The 20,940-nt window shown below is 53.3% G+C and overlaps 1 protein-coding gene across 1 annotated transcript in view; it reads right to left on the bottom strand.

The window, feature by feature from the left end:
• TMEM211 (transmembrane protein 211) overlaps nucleotides 1-18,427 on the bottom strand; it is a 56,174-nt gene extending 37,747 nt beyond the window's left edge. Inside the window, exons 1-2 of the mRNA XM_033078273.2 lie at nucleotides 18,140-18,427; nucleotides 6,202-6,340 (exon numbers count right to left, since the gene is read on the bottom strand). Of these exons, the coding sequence (XP_032934164.1) occupies nucleotides 6,202-6,340; nucleotides 18,140-18,427 (427 nt within the window). The remainder of the gene's footprint in view (nucleotides 1-6,201; nucleotides 6,341-18,139) is intronic.
• Between the last annotated feature and the right edge of the window lie 2,513 nt (nucleotides 18,428-20,940).

The following is a 20,940-nucleotide window of genomic DNA, read 5'->3' as shown; positions in this document are numbered from 1 at the left end:
TGTGTGAAATGAGCTGAGCCCTGGGGGAGGCTGATCTGCACTTAACCTGTGGCAGGGAGCCTGGCTGTGAGGAGAGCTGCCAGCCCCTCTCCTTCCACTGCTGTGTTTAATGGCCTGGCTCTCCCATGAAGATTTTAGGTTTTGGAAGTAAAATCATGAAATTGTTCTCAAACCAAGATGATCTGTCACTCGAATGTATGCACTGGAGTGAGCACAGAGAAATTACTGTTTCAGCAGAAGTGAAAATTTCCTGAAAGGCTGAAGTTGATGTTTGTGGTTCCACTGTCTTGCCTGTCAATCTGCAGATCTGACAAGTTCATTTTCCCCCCTGCAACATCCTCCCAGGCAACACCTCCCAGCTGGGAGGTAAATGGAAAAAAATTAAAAAGTCAATTGCTGCTTCTAACACAGGAGTTCATCAAATTCTTAAGCACAAGGAGACTGATGGAATAACAACACCTGGGCTTGGTGCTGGTGCCCAGCATCCCCACAGGGTTCAGAGCAGTCCTTGCTCCAGCACAAACCACCCCAAGGATCAGGATGGTTGTGGTTTTTACTGAGCTGAATCCTGGAGGAAATTATCAAAATACGTAGCAGAAGAGGAGTTGTATCAGTGCAAATGAACAAAATGAGAGCACAGGTAAGTCAGGCATGAGCAATTGCTGGCTCTGGAGTGAGCACTTCTCAGGCTGGGCTGTGACCCAGCCCCTCCTCAGCTCCCTGGCACTGAGCTCCTACCCTCAGATATTTATTAGTTGTGTCAGGAATTAGTGAGAGTTCACTGACTGAATAATAACGTGCCAAAGGCAGTTTTTGGACTTTGCTAATCTAATTAAAGAAAGCAGAGGAGGGGAAAGCCTTGTACCAGGGGCAGAACCAGGGCTCCCAGCAGTGTGAGTGCAAGGACAAGATGTGAAATGTGGAGGGGAGAGGATGAGGATGGCAGTGAGGACCTGAGCAGGGAGCAGGATCATGCACTTGCTCCCAGCTCTGATGGCAGCATGGCTCTTGCCAGAGAAAGACAAACGAGCTGCCCTTGCAATTCAGGAGCTGGACACATCTCCAGGCTCAGGTTTGATGCTGCTGTGTTTTGCTTTTGTGCCCAAGCAACTTGCAGGAAGATTGGACTTGGCTTATTTTGGGAGCTTCTCTTTGAGGAACCTTTCCTAAACGGGGAAGCAGCTTTATAGCAAAATTTTCTTCATGCTGGTCTGATGATTGAACACATCCAGCAATGTCACTGAGCATGTTTTCCAAGAAGCTACTGCCACAAGAAGAGGGACAGCATGGGCTCTGTGATAAAAGCCAAGATGCTATTTTTAAACAGGGGTAGGGGAAGCTTTGGGTGATTTAAAATCAAATCAATGCCTGGACAACAGGGCACTGCTTCCCCTCTGCCAAGTTCCTCTTCCTAATCCCAAGGATGTCTTCTGACAAACAACAGGATGGGGCTCCCGGGCTGCCACAGCCCATTAGGAACAAAAAACACCCATCAGGAACAAAAAAACCCGTCAGGAACAAAAAACACCCATCAGGAATGAAAACACCCGTCAGGAAAGCAGCTGTGGGTCTGGCAAGGGCTGGGAACAGCTCCCACCCTCCTCTCCTTGGCCACTCCTCAATATTTTTAGTGTCACTTGCAGTGCTGGGCTCCCAACCCCGAACTGTCCCCTGCCTTGGGGAGGTGTCTGCTCCAGTTCTGTCCCCTCCAAGCAGTGCTGTGACACTGAGCCCAGGAGCAGAGCACTGTGCCCCTTGGAGGGGACACTCCAGCATCCCCAGCAGCTGCAGGTGCCACAAGGGAAGGGATGTTTGGCAGAGTGCCTTCCTCGTGCCATTATCCCAAGCAGGATTTCAGGATGGGAGGGATCCAAGCCCTCACAGGTCACTACAGGGAAGGGAAGAGCTGCTGTGACTCAATGGCAGGGCAGCAATTACCAGGCAGCCACGACCCCTCTGCAGCTCCACAGACACTCTAACAAAGGTTGGAGCTGGCAGGCAGCTCCCTCCTGGTGCTGGTTTTATCTAAGTTACTAATTACACATTACCTATATGTCAGCAGGCTGATCGATGGCAGTGTGAGGGATCAATGTGGATGCTGCTGTTTGCCATTCAGAGCCTGCACAAGCTGGGAGAAACAGGGCACCATCGATCCCAGAGGTGGGCTGGGATGCAGGGAGGGGGAAGGATCACGTGCTGCCTTCCTAAATGGCATTGTGACATTGGGACAGTGTCCTAGCCAAGGAGCTCCTGTGGCACTTCTGTCCACAGCCTGCCCCAAACCTCCCACCCATCCTGCTGCTCTCCCTTGGGGATGCCACAAACCATTTTAATCTAGGTGGGTTTTCAGTCCTTGGGAATTGATACATTTAGAAGGTTCACAGTGATCTGAAAATGAGCAATTCCCTCTCTTTCTGTGTTCTTGCTGGATGATCAGTGTCTAAAGAACAGACAAAAATCACAAGGTCTCCTGAATTTTACTCTGCTGCTTAACTGACCAAAAGCTGAGGCCATCTCTGTGATGCCATCGTGCTGCTGCCAGTAAGAGGGATCTTGGCTGCAGAATGCAATCAAATTTTCCAGGAAGAAGCTCTTGGGACTCCCGTGAAACCTGGGATTATGGTGTGGCTAAATGAGGGAATTGCATAACTGGGGGTTTCTGCCTGTCTTGCTGGAGTCTTTGACTGCTCTGATTCTGTCGTGGTGATGCTGGGAAATTACTCCTTAAAACCAAAAGAACCTTAGAGAGGCACAGGCAGGTCAGGATTGTTTGCCCTCTGGGTTTATCTGGAGCAGTGAGTTGATGGGGGTAGGATTGGACAGAGAGCAGTGTGGGGTGAAAATAAAACTCTCCCTGAAGGCTCCCTGTGCTCTGTGCCCTCACTGGGGTGCCCAGCTCTGCATCCTCCTCCTGCCAAGCCACTGGCTTGGATCAGCCAGCCCTTGCCAGGAAAGCCTGAACAGAACAAAAGCAACACAGTCCTGGCTTTATTGAGGTTTTTAGGGATGAGGGAGGCTGCTCATCCTGCCTGTGAGGACTTGTTCCTAAGCACAGATGGACCCAGCTTCAGTGCTGGAGCGTGGTCACCAGCAGCTTAATCCTACAGCACACCCATAATCCTTCCCAAAGCCCCCAAAGCAGAAATCTGCCCAGATTTTCTGTTTGATGGGGTTTACTCAGTTGCAATCTCAGTTTTCATCAGTCATGAAGCTCACTGCCCTGGGAAGGCCATTCCCAAGGGAATGAGTGGGAATCCATGCTGGAAACCTGTCAGAGGCTGCTCTGGCTCTCAGCTCCTGCAGGTCCAGGACACTCCTGTGAGGCAGTGACACTGCTGGGGGTTGTGTGGGCTGGGACAGCTCAGAGCAGAGCCTTGGGGTCCCCAGGGCATCACCCCCAGGCCCTGTGCTCCTTCCAGCAGCCTCCCCACTGCCAGTCACTGAAAAGCTGCTCTGGGAGCCTTGCAGAGATGAACTGTGATGCCCAGCTATAAACCACAGGCTCCTGAGCAGCAGCTGGCAGCCACCAGAGAGGTTGTGCAGCCCTGGAGAACATTCCCTGTCCTTCCCTTTCAGCCCCATGCAGCAGCAGACATTTCTTCCTGGAATTAACTCCTGTTTTTAAAGCCCCAGCAAAGAGGCTTTTGCTGAAGGACAACTGGCAGGATTTCAGCTGTGCCCCCATTTGCCCTCCCTGTGCCTGGGGTCAGCCCCAGGACTCCTCTCCAGCAACAGCAATAGATTGCAGCTGAGGGTTGGAGCATCCCACACATAAATGGGCCAGCTTGGCTGTCTCAGCCTCTTTGGAGGTGCTGCCATGCAGGTTTGGGAGGAAATTTCATTTTAGTGAGCCTCATCTCAGATCTCTCAGGGGCAGCTTTGACTTTGTAGGGTGTGAGAGCTGAGCAAATGTTTCTTTATCCTTCCTCCTCTCCCTGTTCCTCATTAACTCTTTCTTAGGGATCATCCTCTTGTTGTTTGTGTGGATATGTTGGTTTGTTTTTTTCTAAGGAGTGGATGCCAGGCATCAGGATTCATGTTTTCAAAGTGTGGTGGCAATTAGCCCAGCTCTGAACCCTGATGGCCTGTCTGCATCTGCAATTAGTGCTCTGCTCTGTCTGCATGAGATTTTGATCTCCCTCCCTTCTGGGGCTGCAAAAGGCACAGCTTGGATCTCCAAATATACAGCAGGAAAGTGTTAAAGCTGCAGCTTGATCCTGGCTGCCCTTGCTGTGGGGCAAGAATGGTTCCTGTCTGGTTCAGGGATCAATCCATGGCCTCTGCACCTGGATTTATGGGAGTGCAGCTCAGGGCATCTTTCTGAGACAGTGCAGAGCCTGTGGGAGCTGATTCTGGCTCTGCTGGTGCCTCTCTCCTGCCCTTCCTGGCATGGTTTATGCTCCTGGCTGAATGCACCTGGCTCTTTATTAGGACACTGGATTCCTGATTCAGTGTTTTATAGAATTCAGTTTATTTATCATACCTTTGGTGCTCTAAAAGAATACCTCAGTTAGCTATGGGAAATGAGAGCAAAATTTGGATTTCAGTGGGAAAATGTCTGGTCAGACAGAGGAGAGGTGACTGTGGGACCTGGAAACCTGGGATTTGGGAGAAACAAACCCCCACTGCTCTGCCAGCATCCCAAGGGGTCGCCTTGGCAGAGCACCCACCCTCAGAAATCTGCTCTACCAAACCTCCTGGGCTTTCCTTCCCTCCCACACAACTTCATCTACCCTAAAATCCCTGTTTTTCTCCAAGCTAATGTGATGTTTGAGGAGGAGTTTCTCTCCCTGTCACCTCGCTGCAGCTGATTTCTATTGAAAAGCTTCTTCCTAGGGAGGGAGGGGGGAACAAGGAGAGAAATTATGGAGGGGCAGCATTTCTGAATCCAAATACATTAAACCATTTAATTCTGTTGACTCAGGGCTGCCTGGCTCTGAATGGGAATTAATCCACAGTGCACAAAATTAAAAAGCACAAGACAAAATGCTTAGCAGGCAATGCCAGGGTTTAAAGCAGCCCATTAGCTTGCTCAAACGTCCCCAGTAAATTTTCATTTGTCAATAACGCTTAGAGCCTACAGTTTATTTACAGCCTGTTCAATATTACCAGAACCCTTGCAGTGCCTCATTTGTATTTATCTGCCACAGCCAGTTTCCTTCCCAGGGACTCTTCCTAATCCTTTGCTTTGTGTCTGCTCCAGACACAGGGCACCCCCAGGCCAGGGTAATGTGGGGTTACCCTTTTTTACCCTGATTATCTCCTGCAGGGGGGATCACCTGCAAGTCACCTCTCAGGACCCATCCCTGGGGCTGAGATTGCTGCCATGGGGCTCCTCCAGCCTCTGTCCCACAGCAGAGATGGGAATCTCCAAACTGGGAGAGGGGGACAGGAACAAGCAGCTGGCTCTGTGCACCCACAGCCTGGCTGAGCTGGAGCAACCAAGGCTAAAATCTGTTCTCCTCCATCTGTCCCAAGTGGGATCCCATGGGATGAGCCCTGGAGAGTGTGTAACAGGATTTCCCCTCAAAGCAGCTTGAATGCTTCAGGCAGAGAACAAAGCCTGGCTGGCCCTGAGAATTTCTCCAAGAAAAGGAGTTTATTCTGGGGCACAGACAGGAACAGGCATTAATCTCCTGTCCTGGCTCGTGTCCAGGTGGAGAGGTTTGGTCCAACACTCAGGGACATGGCTCCCTGCAGGGGTGACAAATCTCCAGTGGGGTTTGTCCCTCCCCAGCTTCCTGCCCTCTCCCTCTGCACTCCTCCAGGCAGAAGCACAGGCAATTGCAAAGGAATTTTGAGTGTGTGCAGCATCACAAGGGGTGCCTGGGGCAGATACAGGACAGGCTGGGCAACCCCCTGTGTCAGGAGTAAAGCTCAGAGAGGGAAATCCTCCAGAGGCTTAACCACCAAGATGGAGCTGGACATTTCACCCCAGCAGCACCCTGCCAGCAGAAAGTCACAGAAAGCCACAGCCCTTGTCCTGCACAGCCTCCTGAGCTGGGGACAGTGGCTCTGCCACAGAGCTGTGTCTGCTTGGAGGAGATGTCCAATAGCTCACCATGAATGCAAGAGGCAATCACTAAACTGAAGTGCCACTTGCTTTTCTCCCAACCTCAGTTAGGCTTTGCAAGCTCCACGATGCCACCAAAGGACACCCCACCTTTCCACCCCAAAGAGCAGAGCCCCACCATCACTTGCCTGCTGCTGTCTGCATGTAGCCAGCCAGGGTGCAGAGTCGGCGCTCGCAGGCTCCGCCGGGCAGCAGGACAGCCACGATGGCCAGCAGGGAGCTGAGGGCCAGCAGGGCACAGCCACCAGCACACAGCACAGCGCTCGTCTGAAAGGACACAGGGGGCTGTCAGAGAGGTCACCCCAACCACCACACCCGCAGAAATCCCCTCTGGCAGTGGGGAGTGGAGCCTTGCCATGGGTGGCTTCTCCCACCTTTTCCCTCCCACCTTGTGTTGCTTCAATTCACGGTTCAGCCTTGAGCCCCCCCTGCTCCCAGGGGTCACTGGCACTGGGGCTACAGTGACAATTGCAAGGGCATGACATGCATGAAGGGCCACGTCCTGAGATGTCTGAGATGTGCCAGTGCCTCTTGAGAGGTGAAATGGATCTCATGGCAGCACCAGCCTCAGCAGTGAGCAGTTATTTCAGGGATCCCATTGCTGTTCTCTTGAGCTCTGCTGCTCCCACCCCCAGCAGCCTCAAAAACTGGGAAAAGCACAAATTCCTGGCAAAACAGCTCTCTCTTGGGTCCAGGTGTTCAGTCAGTGCTCTGTTGCTGTTTCTATTTCTGTCCCCATTGCAGGTGACTGTTTCTGCCATGGGGATGGCACTGGCAGCAGGGTGGTCCCTGTGCCAGCAGGGACATGTGCCAGCCCAGCCAGGGGACCTTCCTGCAGCACCCAGCCCTTGACAGCTCAAACAGCGTGAGGACACCTCAGTCCCAGCACTGCGGCAGCCACGTCAACTCCTGTCACATCCCAGCAAATTCCAGGGAGCGCTGCTGCCTCTGGTGAGTCACCCTGCAGTCACAGCCGGCCCAGCTCCCTGGGGCTGCACAGCTCCCGGGCAGGGCTCACTCCCATCTCCCTGAAAAGCCTGGCTTTTATAACCTGGATGAGAGCTGCTCTGAGGAGCCCAGGTCCCACTTCCAGCCTCGCCCAGCCCTCCTGTCCTGGTGAGACATTCTGGTTAGCAATGCAGTTTTCCTTTTTTATTTTTCCCCTTCTATCTGAGCTTTTGGGCAGCCATGGTTATTACAGAAACAACCCCCAATAATACAGGTTTCCATTTTCCTCCTCTCACCAAAGTTACAAATAATCTATTACATGTAAATTAGGGACTACAGGCAGGCTGAGCAGGGGAAGAGGAATTGGATTTACCCTGTGATGCCAATGGGGGTCCAAAGAGCTAAAAACCCCTTCCCATAGTGGTGCTGGCACTGCCCTACATCCCCCTCTGTCATTGACTGCTGAGCTGGTTTAGCAGCTGGACTGGCTGCTGCTGGGTGACACAGCCACTGCTCCAAGAAGGGACACACTGGTGTGGAGAGGGACAGGCCAGGGCAGTGTGGGCACCACCTGACAGCCTGGTGTGAGTGCTTCTCCTGGGGCTGTGCATGATTAGAAATCAGCATCTTATTTGTCTCCTATTTATGCATTGAGCAATGCAAATGCTGTCCCAGCCATAAATGAATTTCTGACGTGCAATGCAAAAGGAGCAGCAGTGCAAACCCCTGCCCAGAGAAATGGAGAGGGAAATCTGCTCCTCTCCAGAGCCTTCCAAGCCACTGAGACCTGAACAGACAAGTGCTGATTCTGGGCTTAAGATACAAGGCTGGGAGTCCCCCAGCAGGGACCCCTGGAGTTTGGGATGGGATGGGATGGGATGGGATGGGATGGGTGCATGACCCCATTGCACAGACACTCTCCCAGCCCTGCTGCCCCCACTGCTCCCAGGGCAGCAGCATGGCCAGGAAATCTGAATTCATAACAAAAAAAATGGGATTATTCTGCCTGGCGTCTGCATTTCACCTTCCGCCCGGCAAAACCATCCTCCTTTGCAAGGACCATTAATTATTTAGAGCAATGAATTTTTCAGCAGAAAGGGGTCTTGTGAAGCAGCCTGGTTCCTCTCTTGTGTGAAGCATATTATTTTTAATGATCTAGGTTCTCCTTAATTGTGGTAGCTCAAATCCCCTAAAAACTCGCAGTTCCTGCTGGAAGCAACTGATGAGCTGTTCAGACTGTAAATCCCTATGGAGGAGTGTGAAGGTCTTTTTCAGGGCAAAGTGACAGAAAAAGGCACAAACAGGATGGGTGCAGGTGAGAGTTGAACTGGCAGAAGAGCTGCTCTGGTTTGGGAGGGTTTGGCAACAAGACTGAGGGGTCTCAGGGCTGGCAGCATCCTGATGTGCACAGGGGTGGCCAAAACCCCACCAGAGCCAGCCAGGCCTTGGCAAAGGCAGCAAATGTGAGAAAATTCAATGGTGAGGTTTGGGTTCTGCCATGTGGGCCAGGAATGTTGAGCCACTGAACAGCTGCCAGGCAGCTCTTGGGGACAGAAGGTGACAGCAGCAAAGGGAACACCACTGCTCTCTGCCTGGCTCCCACATTCTGCTGGGTGTGTGCTGACACTACCTGCCAAAACGCTGCATGTGCTCTTGGAAACCAGAAATTTTGCTTCTGTCATAACCTTTCCAGGGCCTCAGCTGGGAATTATCCCAAGTGCTCCTGCCCTGTACTGGAGTTGCTCCTGAAAAGATTTAAAGAGAAATAATAAGGCTTAAGTTTGAAGAAGTCCATGAAGCAAAGGTACCAAAGAATAGCAGCTGAAATTCCTCCCCACTGTGCAGTACCCCCCTCTCCTCCCTGTTCGTGCCTGTTGCATCTTGAGCAGAAAGGAGAGGATGCAGGAAACAGATGCAAAGGCTGAAACCCAAAAATAGACAGGGTGGGGAGGAATAACAGCGATTCAAGAGGCTGCCTGTGAGAGACCAGCTCAGGCAGGGCAGGAAAAAAAACTTTTATCCCAGTCCAGAGCCCAGCTCCCAGTGCAAACCCTGCCAGGCAGGACAGGCTGGCATTGCTGACCCCTGGCAGTGCCAGGGAGATGCCCCCAGGGAGGCTCTGAGCCCTCCTGCCTCTGCCACGCTGGGAAAAGACATAAAACCGTGTCAGATTTTCTGCTCCCACTCCCAGGGAGATTAATTGTTTATCCCCAAACAAATTAATTGTCCCCTGGTGGGACTGTAAATTTGCCTTTATGTAGCGTAATAAATTCCGATTAACAACAATCCCCTGCCCGTTATTTCAGTGTTTTACAGGTCTGACACATGCCATGGCTGGGCCATTCACTTAGCAATAAATCTGCTGGAGATGTTGTTTCATTCACCAGAAAAATCCAAATTAAAATGTCACATAATGGCCGCCCTGGGAAGAATTCCTTAATACCCCTAATGAAAACTTTCTAAACTCATCTTTGAAAGCCAGCATTGAAGCAGGAAAGAGGAAGGGAAAATAAACTCTCCAGTCTGGTTTCTAGTGCTGAGAAACACTACCTGGTGTTTGTTTCAGCAGAGATAAACCAACCTGGCAAAGCTCCTGCCATCACTGTGATCTGGGTCATGGTGCACGTTAGTTTATTAATGCAATTTATTAATTGGCACTTGACCACCTCCAACAGCTGCCATCCTGGATGGGGCCTGTGGCACCCAGAGCAGCAGGCTGAAGTTACAGATCTGAGCCCTGCTCAGATGCTTCAGCATCTTTGGAAATGGTGCAGAAAATAAATGCCCTAAATAACTGGGAAATAAAGCCCAGGCTCAGTGAGAAAAAGAAAGTGAAGGTTGCAATGTGTCTGACTTTTTGGGGGTATCTGTTGAGAGAAATTATCTAAGAAACCCCAAATGAGTTGGAGAAAAACTGTAAAGTCCAACTGTAAGAGAAGAAGAGGCCAAATTAATCCAACCATTTTCATTTTTAAATGCAACCCTTCCCTGTCAGAGCTCTGGGAGATCAAACATTCCTTATGGGAATGTCTTGGGGTTAAACCAAGCGGTGTAGAAACCAAATGGTCACGGAGATTTTAACCTTGTTAAAAAAAAACCCCAATGAGTGCTGATGGAGGTGCTGAGCTGGGGCCGAGCTCTGGGGGCTGGCAGCAGCCGGGAGGGCGATGCAGGAGTGGGCAGGAGCTTTGTCCTTCTCCTCCTGAGCTTTGAGCTTTGTCCTTCTCCTCCTGAGCTTTGTCCTTCTCCTCCTGAGCCTTCTCCTTCTCCTCCTGAGCTTTGAGCTTTGTCCTTCTCCTCCTGAGCTTTGAGCTTTGTCCTTCTCCTCCTGAGCTTTGTCCTTCTCCTCCTGAGCCTTCTCCTTCTCCTCCTGAGCTTTGTCCTTCTCTTCCTGAGCTTTGTCCTTCTCCTCCTGAGCCTTCTCCTTCTCCTCCTGGTCTTTGTCCTTCTCTTCCTGAGCCTTCTCCTTCTCCTCCTGAGCTTTGTCCTTCTCCTCCTGAGCTTTGTCCTTCTCCTCCTGAGCTTTGTCCTTCTCTTCCTGAGCTTTGTCCTTCTCCTCCTGAGCCTTGTCCTGGGCAGGGGATGCGGCAGGAGCCGGGGATCTCCACCTGGGAGGCGCAGAGTGAGGGGTGGGCGGATGGAGCCTCGCAGCTCGCTGGTGTTTCCCCCACAGCAGGCACAGAAACAAACATTCGCCATCTGGGCGGCATTAACGCGACGGCCAGGAAGAGGATCCCACACATCCTCGGCTTCTCCTCGCCGGCAGTTCCCTTCCTTTGGGCGCCTCTGAGCCATCTCCTGCCCGTTTGATGTTCCCAGTGCATCCTGCTCCCAGCAAATGCCATCCATGCCCAGGAGTGCTGGGACCCGGTCCCCAAAGCAGCCAGGACAGAGCTCTGAGCCACAGGGATGCAGGAGAGGCTCCAGCCCTCATTTCTTCCCCTTCAAATGCAGGATTTGGTGGATGGGGATCTGCCCACACCACAACATGCACAGGGAGTATCTCTCTATCAGATTTGGCTGATTTTATACAAAATTCAACAGCAGTTCCACTCAAACAAAGCTCAGCCAGTCCTGGCCTTCCAGGCAACTTTTCCAATTCCCAGCTCACCAGCATGTTCCACACCAGAGGGATTAATGGCCAAACCGATTCAAGTGGGGGGAGGAAGGCATTTTTTTAATTAGAGAGAAAATAAGAGACAGATAATATGTCTGATGAATTATGGCTGTCTCTCTTTCGGTGCCACTGCATCTGGGGATGCTGGAGAGCAGTTCCTAATGGCACTGCTTTATCTAAGAGGATGATGGATAGTAGTGAAAGGCAGAAAAAAGGGGAAAAGTAAGACATTAGCACATCAATGGTGTGCCTGTGACCTCCATCAAGGGATTCGAACCAACTTAATGAAATTTTAATTAGGCAGCAAGCAGTGCAGTGTGCTGGGTACCCGATCAGCCCTTCTTCCCCTCTCTCTGTCATTGTCCTTCCCTGGGATCAGCCCTTTCCTGGCGCTGGCAGCCAGGGCTCACCCAGCTGCCTTTTCTTCACAAAGCCAGAGGAGGAGCCTGGGCACGGTGGGGTTGGCAGCCTCGGGAGGATGGAGGGGATGTCCCAGTACCAGAATGTCCCTGGCAGCCTGTGCCAGGCTCTGCTCCGGGCCCTGCAAAGGGGAAAGGCAGGGCTCACCCTAAAGAGGAAATGCAGGGTTCACCCCAAAGGGGAAATGCAGGGCTCACACCAAATGGGAAATGCAGGGCTCACACCTAAGGGAAATGCAGGGCTCACCCCAAAGGGAAATGCAGGGTTCACCCCAAAGGGGAAATGCAGGGCTCACACAAAGGGGGAATGCAGGGCTCACACCAAAGGGGAATGCAGGGCTCACCCTAAAGGGGGAATGCAGAGCTCACCCTAAAGGGGGAATGCAGGGCTCACACCAAAGGGAAATGCAGGGCTCACCCCAAAGGGGAATACAGGGCTCACCCCAAATGAGAAATGCAGGGCTCACACCTAAGGGAAATACAGGGCTCACCCCAAAGGGGAATGCAGGGCTCACCCCAAATGGGAAATGCAGGGCTCACACCTAAGGGAAATACAGGGCTCACCCCAAAGGGGAATGCAGGGCTCACCCCAAAGGGGAAATGCAGGGCTCACACAAAGGGGGAATGCAGGGCTCACACCAAAGGGAAATGCAGGGCTCACCCCAAAGGGGAAATGCAGGGCTCACCCCAAAGGGGAAATGCAGGGCTCACACAAAGGGGAAATGCAGGGCTCACCCCAAAGGGGAAATGCAGGGCTCACACCAAATGGGAAATGCAGGGCTCACACCTAAGGGAAATGCAGGGCTCACCCCAAAGGGAAATGCAGGGTTCACCCCAAAGGGGAAATGCAGGGCTCACACAAAGGGGGAATGCAGGGCTCACACCAAAGGGAAATGCAGGGCTCACACCAAAGGGAAATGCAGGGCTCACCCCAAAGGGGAATACAGGGCTCACCCCAAATGAGAAATGCAGGGCTCACACCAAAGGGAAATGCAGGGCTCACCCCAAATGGGGAATGCAGGGCTCACACCAAAGGGAAATGCAGGGCTCACCCCAAAGGGGAATGCAGGGCTCACCCCAAATGGGAAATGCAGGTCTCACACCAAAGGGGAAATGCAGGGCTCACCCCAAAGGGGAATGCAGGGCTCACCCTAAAGGGAAATGCAGGGCTCATCCCAAAGGGGAAATGCAGGGCTCACCCCAAAGGGGAATGCAGGGCTCACCCCAAATGGGAAATGCAGGTCTCACACCAAAGGGGAAATGCAGGGCTCACCCCAAAGGGGAATGCAGGGCTCACCCTAAAGGGAAATGCAGGGCTCATCCCAAAGGGGAAATGCAGGGCTCACCCCAAAGGGGAAATGCAGGGCTCACCCCAAAGGGGAAATGCAGGGCTCACACCAAAGGGGGAATGCAGGGCTCACCCCAGATCCCCTCTGCCATGCCCAGGGGATGCCCTGCCAGGTGCAGGGTTCAGGATTTGCTCTTTGAGGAGCTGTGTGGGCAGGTGATGCCCTGTGGCCTGACAGCCCCCAGCCCTGCTGACACCTCTTTGTTCAAGCAAAGCAGCCCCCTCTGCCTCTGAGAGCAGTGCACAGAACTCATCCCAGGAGCAGCCTGGCTGCATTTTCAATCAACTTGACCTGGCATACCCCACCCTTAAGCTGGTCCTGTCTCAGCACCCCTTTCAGCCCAGCTTAGCTGAGAGCAGGTCACTGATCCCAGTGGGAGTTTTGTCTTGGGCACTGAAATGTGCCCAGAATTCCACAGGAATTACAGGTTTCCCCAGCACCAGGTATTTTCAGTGCTGTTAATGCAGGTCAGAAAACTCTGGGTGGCTGATGGAAGCAGATAAAGTCTGCTCTGGGTAATGTGCACAGAGGTGGTGATGTCAAGAATTCCTTACACTCAGAGCTTACAACTCTCGCCAGGGTTGTGTAAGTGCAATTAAAAATCAAATGGACTGGCAGACAGAGTCTGGTCTCTCGGGAAGTTCTTAGGATGAGGATCTGAAAGTTGATTTCCTGATAATCCCAAGTTAATGTGCTGGCCTGATACACGGCTCTGGAGGCAGAGCAGACTGAGAGCCAGCACATCCATGAGTCCCTGCTCGGGTCACACTCATCCCTCCCTCATTCCAGTGCTAAAGAGGAGTGACAGATTTTGCACAGAGGGACAGATTTTGCACAGAGGGACAGATTTCTCCCCATCTCCATGAGCACCCCACGTGCTTTTTCCCTGGGATGGAGGCTGGTGTGTAACTGCTCTGCAAACCTGGCAAACCCCAGAGGACATCAGGGAGCCAGGGCTGGACTGATGCAGTGAGGAACCAGCAATGGAGATTTAACAAAAGGGTAAGCAGGTTTGTTGTACATTTTCATTAAGCTCTACTGAATCTTTTCAAGTCTGGCTTTAAAACCCAGGAAAGACCCACTCAAGGGACTGCTGGGGTTGGGCAAAGCCTCCCCCCTGTCCTGAGCAGGTTATTTTGGGTTCTGCTCCAGCATGGCATCACTGGCTCCATAGGTAAATGGTCCATGTAGTTTTAACCTGAATATTATGGGCTGATCAGCTTCTTTGATATTTTAGATTACATGCTTGGCAAAGCCTGAAAATAATTGGAGACTATCTGGAAAAAATAAAAATAGAAATTTGAAATGTGGCAGCAGTAGCTTCTGAAGTGCAGCACTGAGACAGGAACCCATGAGCCAAATGCTCCCACTGAAAGAGAAAATAAATTAGCTGAGGATGAAGCACTATTTTGCACGTACACAGTGATCTGGCACCAGGAAAAAGAAAAGAAAAGTCGTGAGATGCAATGAAACCACTCAGAACTGCAAAGTTCACCTGTTTTTTTTTCCATTTGGCCTCCCAAGAGCAGTCCCCTCTCCCCAGGGTACCTGCACACCTTGGGTTGTCCCTCTCCAGCCCTCACAGTCATCCCACAACAGATCCTGAGGGCCTCACTCACAAATTGGCTGGGCAATGTCACCATCACCATCCTTTCTCCTCTCTGGCTCCAGCCAAACCCTCTCCAGTTTCCATCAGGTCCTGCAAGGCCACAACATCTGCAGCCACCAGGGATATTTTATTATATTCCACCCCCTCAAAAAACCATCGTGGTGCTGAGCTCAGTGCAAAGCCCCAGCAGCACTGACAGGGTTAAATTAAAGGTACCCATGATATTAGAGAGCTGCAAAGTAATTATGAAAGGAAGCAGAAAAAAGCCAGCAACTCTAAGCAGACATGAAGGCCCTCTTAAGAGAAGAAAGGCATGTTAATTAACCTCCAGACATGATTCAAAGCATCATTTGTAGCATGATTAACATAATCCCCCAAGTGCACACACAACTGGCATTAAGGATCGTTTGCTCCCCCACCCCTTCCACAAATGGGCACACTGGAGCAGGGAAACACTGCAACAGCAGCGAGCCTGCAGGAAACAAAAAGAACGATGTTCCCCAGGGATGGACATCCTGGCTGCGGGTGGGCATCCCCCCAGGTGTGTTCAGCATCCCCAGGTGTGCTCAGAATCCCCCCAGGTGTGCTCAACATCCCCTGGTGGGCTCAGCATCCCCCCCCAGGTGTACTCAGCATCCCCCCAGGTGTGCTCTGCATCCCCCCAGGTGTGCTCTGCATCCCCAGGTGTGCTCTGCATCCCCAGGTGGGCTCAGCATCCTCCCCAGGTGTGCTCAGCATCCCCAGATGTGCTCTGCATCCCCAGATGTGCTCAGCATCCCCCCCAGGTGTACTCAGCATCCCCCCTATGGTGTGTTCAGCATCCTCCCCAGGTGTGCTCTGCATCCCCCCAGGTGTGCTCTGCATCCCCAGGTGTGCTCTGCATCCCCAGGTGTGCTCACCATCCCTCCAGGTGTGCTCAGCATCCCCAGGTGTGCTCAGCATCCCCAGATGTGCCACCAGCTCCACTCTGGAAAAGCTCCTGAGCCCCACATCAGCTTTAGGTCCCTTTGCCCCCGGCAGCCCCAGCTCCCACCCTCCTGCCAGCAAACTCCCCTCCAGCAAACGCTGCAGCTCTTCCCAGGAGCCCCCAGATTGCTGTCCACGTTCGGCTTTCATTTAAAGAGAGAGCTGCCCATCAGATCGCAGGGAAGATTGGAAATGAACGTCAGGGCTCTGAAAGCAGAGCCACGATTTCCTCATCTCCAACAGGAGAAATCTCCTGCCTGAAGTCGTGGACGGTTCCCAGCACTCGGCTCCCCCCGTGCTGAGCACCGAGGCGTGCGGGCTCCGGGGCTGCTCATGCAAGAAAGCCAAAGCTGTCGCCTGCCTCAGCAAAGCTGTCAGGACTGTTTTATTATATTCCAGCCCATCAAATAACCATCACAACAGGTATTCTCCCGCTCATCATGGCAGAAAGCCGGGAAGGGAGCACTCCCTGCTGAAAGAGTCTGCGCTGGTTGTTGTTCATTCATTATTTGGGTGGTATTAATAAAGGTGACACGGACATGTCGCCAAAATGCCCTGCAAACTCCCCTCAGTGCTGTGATTATTCATCCCTTCCTCAGCCCAAATTCAGCAACTCAGAGACTTTGTGCTACATTATATTCTGGATCTCAGTTTTCAGAGGCTGAAGCTCGTTCAAATGAGTCACTGCTGAGCTTCGCTCTTATCTTTAAAGTTTGTTATTACTTGGAAGTGTTTATCTGCATCACATTTGCAAAAACATCTGAACAAAGGCCAGCCCATGGAAACAAGAGCATTTTTGCACCTTTTTATATAAATAGGAAGGAGTTTATACAGCTGGTTCTTTTCTTTGCAATTCACAATATTTGTCTCTAATGCCAATTTTAAGGACTGTGATGGGATTTAAGCAACCACACGCAGACCTGGTGTCCTGGGAGAGATAACAGCGCAGCTCCATGGCAGGCTGAGAAATGCGGCTGCTGACAGACACCCTTTGTGGCGACACAGCCGCGACCCGCCGGGATCCTGGTCTGGGGATCCTGGTTTGGGATCCTGGTTTGGGATCCTGGTTTGGGATCCTGGTCTGGGGATACTGGTTTGGGATCCTGGTTTGGGATCCTGGTTTGGGGATCCTGGTTTGGGATCCTGGTTTGGGATCCTGGTTTGGGATCCTGGTTTGGGATCCTGGTTTGGGGATCCTGGTTTGGGATCCTGGTTTGGGATCCTGGTTTGGGGATCCTGTCTGGGGATCCTGGTCTGGGGATCCTGGTCTGGGGATCCTGATTTGGGGATCCTGGTTTGGGGATCCTGGTTTGGGATCCTGGTTTGGGATCCTGGTTTGGGGATCCTGGTTTGGGGATCCTGGTTTGGGATCCTGGTTTGGGGATCCTGGTTTGGGGATCCTGGTTTTGGGGGATCCTGGTTTGGGGATCCTGATTTGGGGATCCTGGTTTTGGGGGATCCTGGTTTGGGATCCTGGTTTGGGGTCCTGGTTTGGGATCCTGGTTTGGGGATCCGGCCCCTCTGTGACCTGGAGCGAGTCCCAGCTCGTGTGTTCCGAGCAGAGGCAGGGATTTCACACTCACGGCCTCGGGGTCAGAAGCTGAGAATGAAGGGAGAGGAGGGAGAAGGGGCAGCGGGATGGCGGGGCCGGGCTTTGTGCGGTCCCTGCACACACCAGTGTGACGGGCGGCTCTTTGTCACCCCATGACACCATGGCCGAGCGGGGAGGTCTGAGCCTCCTTCCTTCCCAAAACCTGGCAAGGGCAGCACCCCGAGGGGCCGGGCAGGGGGACAGCCACGGTCCCCACGCCCAGGCTCGATTTGTGGCTCCACGTGTCCCAGGAGCAGCAGTTTCAGCCGCCTCCCTGCTCCCTCCTGTGCACCGAACTCACCCGGGGAGTGATGCCCAGCACACAAACCTCTCCAGCTGCCCCCCGAGTCCCTCCCGAACACCCAGCGGGAGCCTGCCCGGGCAGGGCGAGGGGATTTGGGGTCCCGGCAGGGCGGGGTGGCCGGGTCAGCCCCGCGGCACTGCCGGGACCTGCACCGGGACTGCACTGCACCCCGAGAACAGCCAAGCATCCCAGAAAGGGATGTGACCCCACAGGGACCACGGGATACCCAAGCGGTGCTGAGGAGATGCTCAGAGGCAGGACGGGTGGGATGCAGAGGATGGAAGGGATGCTGGAGAGAGCGCGGGGAGATGCAGAGGATGCTCGAGGGCAGCGCGGGGGATGCAGGGGATGCCTGGGATGCTCTGGGCAGGATAGGGATGCTGGAGCCGGTCTGGAACACAGGACAAGGGACGCTGGGGTGATGACAGGAGGACCTTAGGGAAGCGAGGGGGACAGAGAGATACTGGGGAGCCTGGAGCAGGTCTGGGGGGAGGCCAGGAGGTGATGGGGAGCCCGAAGCACGCAAGGGGGGATGCAGGGGAACTGATGGGGGATGCCGGGGAGCTCGAAGCAGGCGGGGGGAGGATGCCGGGGAGGTGATGAGCGATGCCGGAGAGCCAGAAGCAGACACGGGTGATGTCGGGGAGCTGCCGGGAGATGCCGGGCAGTCCGGGGAAGGGCAGGCGGGATGGCGGGGAGCTGACAGGGGATACCCGGCAGCCCGGGAGAGGCGGTGGGGGTGCCGCGGCGGGGAGGCGCTCACCTGCCAGGAACCGGAGGGGATGTCTCCGAAGCCGCCGGGGCCGGCGGAGCCGTGGCAGCCGCGGGGCGGCCCGGAGCAGCGCCAGAGCAAGCCGAAGCCGGCGGCGGCGCGGCCGGGCGGCAGCAGCCAGGCCGGCGAGAGGAAGGCGGCGGCACAGGCGGCCAGGAGGCCGGCGGAGAGCAGCGCCCAGAAGCAGCCGACACCGCTGCACATGGTGCGCCGGCGGGGCAGGGAGCCCGCGCCCCGCGCCGCCCCCGCGCCCGCCACCGGCACCGGCACCGACAGCATCGGCGGCGCGGGGCGGCCGGCGGGGCCGGGCGCGGGGCCGGCAGCGCTGCCCGCGCCCCTGCGCGCTCCCTGCGCGTTCTCTGCGCGCTCCCTGCGCGTTCCCTGCGCGCTCCCTGCGCCGCCCCCCCCGCGGGGCGCGGCTGAGCACGGGCGCGGTTGCGACACCCGCGGCGGGCGGGGGAATCCGGGGCGGGGGCAGCGGGGTCACCTGCGCGCACGGATTTTGGGGGTTTCACGCCGTGTCTGCCCGCTGCAGGGTCGGGGTATCCCTGCGGGGAATTATTTTTAAGCCTCCCTCCGTGCGCGCAGCGGCGATGCTGCGGCTCCGCTCCTGCAGGACACGCGTGGGGTGCGGGGAATTCTCAGCGCGGGGGATTTAAACCCGCCTGGCAGGGAGGGCTCGGGCTCGGGCACTGTTATCCTCTAATCCCGCAGTTTCTCCGAGGTGCTGGAGGCAGAGCCTGCGCTTACTTGAGGTGTAAAAGCTGCGCCTCCCAGTGCAGATGGATTTTTATAACAGTCATTCTAAAAACTTCATGGATCAGGTTTGATTCGTGCTAAACCTCCCGGTGCCTGTGCAGCACGGATTGATGTACTGATGTCTTAGGTTTGTGCCTCGCAGATTTTACGGATTTTCTCCATCTCCACGAGCTCAGCTCTTCCCCTGAGCGGTCCCACTCTCCATCAGCCGCATAAAGAATCAGACCCTTTTTTAAATCTAGCAAAAAATGTCTTTATCGTGCGCTAAAGTCCTCAGGCGGGTTTCGGGCACTTACTGCCCATAGCGCTGAAACAGTTAAAGACATTTGGGCAGATTTTGACCAGAAAAGAAAAGAAAAAAGAGGTTTTCTTTTACATCCAGGGTGCATTGGTTGGTGTGTTAAACGCAGCGCTCCGAGTGCTGGGAAGCCCGTGCGGATCCCGCAGCAGAAGCCGGGAGCTTGGCACCCTCTCCTGGTGCGCGCCCGGAGTGCCGAGCAGCGATGGGAAATCCTCCGCTCCCCTGAAATCCTCCGCTCCCCGAGCTGAAATCACGGGCAGAGCTCGGGCAGGGTCCTGTCTGCACGCAGCGTTTGTGCTTCGTGGGGCTGTGTCTGTGTCCGATTTTAGAAACGCCGCGGATGCTGCTCGGAAAGTTCGGAAGGGACAAAATCACACTCAGCATTGGTTTTGTCCCCTGGTTTGAAGAAACACCCGATTGCTGTCATGTGCTGCATCGCTTCTTGTGCTCCTTGAGGCATCCAGAAAAGCAAAAGGTGAGGAAAAAAAGAACGGGGAAACAGAGGACGCTGTTAAACTAGATGATTATTTTTCAAGTATTTATGACTCCACAGAATGGCCAAGAACTTGAGGAGAACACTGTGGAGTGGAGAAAGTTCATCTGAGGTGAGTCCCTCAGCGCTGGCGATGCCATCTGGGCAGAGTGGAGGTGCCAGCGAGCCCTTGGCTGGCACTAATTCAGAATAATTCCGGAGTGGCTCCGAAGCCCTTCAGAAAAGGCTCCGTTCCTGCAGGAGCAGCCTGGGACAGGGCTGGGAAGAGCTCAGGAGCTGGAGTCGGGGATTTTCTGCTTTCTCCTGCTCAGTGCTGCTTCTCAGGTCACCAACACAGCTCTTCCTGCTGGCACTCTTTTTATTTCTTTTTTTTTTTTTTTTTTTTTTTTAATACACCCCAAATTTACTCTTCAAACCTCGAGTTTCAACTCACCCAGTGAGTCAGGCAGACTCTTCACCCCTTGCTTGTGCCCAGGAGGAACAAACCTGCCTCGCTGGGAATGTGCTCAGTGGAAGGAGACAGGGAGGGATTGCAATGTTTCAATAAAAGCAGATAATTTGTGCCAGGCTGGGACGTGGGAGAATTCCCTTCTTTGAAATGCTCAGCGCAGGTACCAACCCTCCCGTTCCCATGAGGGCTCAAGGGCTGAGGTCAGCCACAGCCAAATTTGCCAGGAATTTTGTGTGTGCATGCAGACACTTGTTTCCCCATTAAAAAAAAAATAGGAGAAAAATATAAGTCTCTAATTGAAGGCATTGTGAGTTTCTGTGCACCTTTTTTGTGCATCTTTGGCTCCTGATGTGTTTAAGACATTATTATTTATTCTCAGCTGTTAAATCCTTACTCATATAATTTTGGGTATTTGTATACCCAAAGTAGTGAGAATTCTATATATGAGGGAGAATCCCAGCATCATGGGAATAAATGGACTGTCCCAGAGATGGGAGAAATGGCCTCTAACATTTGTTACATTTGTGGTTTTGTGCTGTAATGGAGCAGAGCACTGTCCTGTGATTAATTATCAAAGGCAACAAAAAATTCTACTTTATTGTATCTGTCCAAACACGATCATTCCATTCAGATCTTTTCAAATATTAAAGTTTCCTTATTTTTCAAGCTGTGGAGAGGAAAAAAAATCAAGGAGTGAGACAGCTTTTTCTTCTTCTTTTTTTTTTTTTTTTAATTTTAATTTAGGGAGGAGTCCCTCAGCTTCTCTGGCATTGGCCAACCCATGTCCT

The sequence above is a fragment of the Catharus ustulatus genome, chromosome 22, assembly GCF_009819885.2.
Source record: "Catharus ustulatus isolate bCatUst1 chromosome 22, bCatUst1.pri.v2, whole genome shotgun sequence".
NCBI classification, from domain to species: Eukaryota; Metazoa; Chordata; class Aves; order Passeriformes; family Turdidae; genus Catharus; species Catharus ustulatus.
Note: the sequence above shows the minus strand (reverse complement) of the source record. Positions and strands in the feature narration are given on the sequence as shown.